This window comes from Cibotium barometz, chromosome 31, assembly GCF_041138505.1.
Source record: "Cibotium barometz isolate CiBa-2024 chromosome 31, ASM4113850v1, whole genome shotgun sequence".
Taxonomy (NCBI): domain Eukaryota; kingdom Viridiplantae; phylum Streptophyta; class Polypodiopsida; order Cyatheales; family Cibotiaceae; genus Cibotium; species Cibotium barometz.
Genome location: NC_141076.1, coordinates 26300592 through 26303494, shown reverse-complemented (window position 1 = coordinate 26303494; position 2903 = coordinate 26300592). Strand labels below are relative to the sequence as shown.

General features: G+C 38.6%; 1 protein-coding gene across 1 annotated transcript in view; it reads right to left on the bottom strand.

Moving 5' to 3' along the window:
* The window catches only part of LOC147620674 (laccase-4-like), a 3018-nt gene extending 2720 nt beyond the window's left edge, over positions 1-298 (bottom strand). The window contains exon 1 of the mRNA XM_086824942.1: positions 100-298. Within this exon, the coding sequence (XP_086681068.1) occupies positions 100-219 (120 nt within the window). The 5' untranslated portion in view covers positions 220-298. The remainder of the gene's footprint in view (positions 1-99) is intronic.
* Positions 299-2903: the final 2605 nt, after the last annotated feature.

The window sequence follows — 2903 nt, the reverse complement described above, 5'->3', positions numbered from 1 at the left end:
ATGCTACCCATTAAATTAGCTTGATGAACGCAAATTGAGAGAGAGAGAGAGAGAGAGAGAGAGAGAGAGAGAGAGAGAGAGACAGACAGACAGACTTACATGGAATTCAAAGCGGCTGATATTCGAGCTCTTATCCGCGTGCAGCTGTGCTCCATGAAGAGGAGGGAGAAATGCTACCGCCGCAACGACGAGCAAGATGGAAGCGATAAGGTGCGCCATGCTTAATTATGCTTGCTTGTGGATGGCTGCGCCAACAGTCCACTAAATGAGGACTTTGGCTTCCACGACGTCGTTGGACGTCATGACCGCGTGCGCCCAGCTATATAGGCACGAAAGAAGAAGGTTGGTTATCGGTCTCAGTACCAACTGCGCCCCAGCGCTGCAGTGGGTGGCAGGTGCTCTTTTCTCATCGCAGTTGCTTCAAGCCATCAGCCATATCTTCCGGCATACCATGTTACTCCCTCTAAGAAAATGCCTTAGGTATTACTCTCCATATCTTCCGGCAAACCATGTTACTCTCTCTAATAAGAAAATGCCTTAGGTATTACTCTCCACTGTCGGAAGAAATTCGGAAGCCTTGTATATATTCTAATTTGTGTGGCTACGTAGTAAAGCAAAGCTTTTTATTATTTAGTGTTCTTGATTTTCTGGATGTTTTGGATTTTCTTGATTTTCTGGATCAAGAAGATGGATATGGTGACTTTGGATTGGTTGAATTTCTTTTTCTTTGTTTGTTCCTAAGCTTTTGGGGCCATGGGTTTAATGGGGACCGAATTTTTTGGGGCCAAAGTTAAATCTCACAACCAAAATTAGGGAAAAATCTCACTAATCAAGATTAGAGAGACTAATCAAAACACTTTTTTTTCTTTTCTCTCTTTTCTGTGCTTGATCTTGAAGCTTCAGTCTAGGGTTTGAAGCTAACAAAATGAATGGGGTACAAGAAGGCTTCATCACAAGTTCTTTCTTGGCTTCATTTCCATGTGATTTTCGTGGTGAGACTATGATTTTTTTTCGCTTTCTCATGGTGTTTTGGAGACTCATCAAACACATAATGCCTAGTCAATACTTACCTTGGCTATGGTGGATGACTAAGGCATAGTTGGAGCCCTCTTTGAAACTCTATGGGGAGCTATTTCTTGCACGATTTTGTCCATGAAGAAACCATGAACCTATCCACGTTTTTTCTTCATTGAGAAGATGGAGACTCAAACAAATGTAAAAAATGCTTGGTAATGCAAATACTAAGAGTAAGCAAGTTCCTAATCTCATCAGTGCTTCAATTTCTTCTTCTCTTGCATATTAGGGATTTCATGAAAAAATTAGGGTTCTTCATCAAATTTTGGAAAAAAATCTTCATCAATCCTCCTTTTCATGCTTGGCTACATTCATATATGTGCTCAGTTGCTGCATGAATAGGGGATTTCATGGAAATTTTCATTTTCTTAGAAAAAATAGGGTTTGGGATCATCTTTTTCATGAAATATTTTCATAATGAGACCATCCCAATCTTCCTCTACCTATACATGTGTTCAATGTTTGATTTCAATCAAGATTGAGGGTTTCGTGGCGGCCCACTTGAATGATTTGATATTTTATTGAAAATTAGGGTTTCCACTTAAAAACTTTGAGATCCAAGGTGTTAGTTCGCTTCTCTTATCTCTCCTCTACCCTCTCATATCATTAATTTGCAATAATGATCACAATTCTAGGGTCTCGCTGGAGAAATAGGATTTTGGAAATTGCCTTCAAGATTAGGGTTTGTGGTGGGATTTCTTGAGTTTTCAATCTACAATCCTTCTTCCCTTGATCTTCTCTGTATAGTCATGCAGCACTCCTTAATTAACTTGGCCAAGGGCTTTTGGGTTTGGGATCAGCTTTTTCATGAAATATTTGCATAATGAGACCATCCCAACCTTCCTCTACCTATACATGTGTTCAATCTTTGATTTCAATCAAGATTTAGGGTTTCTTGGCCTACTTGAATGATTTGGGATTTTCTTAAAAATTAGGATTTCCACTTAAAAATTTTGAGATCCAAGGTATTAGTTCTCTTCTCCTATCTATCCTCTATGCTCTCATATCATTAATTTGCAATAATGATCACAATTTTAGGGTCTCGCTGGAGAAATAGGGTTTTGGAAATTACCTTCAAGATTAGGGTTTTTCGTGGGATTTCTTGAGTTTTCAATCTACAATCCTTCTTCCCTTGATCTTCTCTATACAGTCATGCAAGAGTGCTTGATTAATTTGGCCAAGGGCATTAGGTTTTTGGGAGAAAACAGGATTTAGGGTAAAATTCTTACGTATCATGGGATTTTCATCATTCCCTTGCATATAGCTTGCATTGCTTTGAACCTCTACTTGCTCTTTATCATTCCCACACACTTTTCCAATCATTTTATCCTATACACGCAAAGAAGTCAACAATTGCATTAAAATAAAAGAAAAATATACAATCATTGATGCTTATTGCATTTGTTATGCCTTGGTGAGGGCATTGTTGGTTTCTCTTTGATTAGATGACTATTGCAAGCCTTGGAGCAGAGGATTTTGAGGAAGAAAGTGTACAAGAAGCATAATACAAGCATGATCACGTGCTAAAGTTGTAATGCTCATGAGCATGAGTACATCATATTACTGCAAGCATGATCACATGTTAAAGTTGTAATGTTGATGAGAATGAGTACATGTTTGAAATTGTAAGCCATCAAACACTTTACTCTCTTTACATTGTTAGATTCTTAATCAAATTGTACAAGTTCAATTCAATCAAGTACTAGAATCTAGCATTTGAGAGGGTACCCTTTGGCATTGGTGGAGAGGTCAAGGGGAAGCATGGCTTGAACTCTCCTTATTGTGTGAGTTCTTTTGGAAAAGAGAAAAGGAGGGGGATTAGGGACATG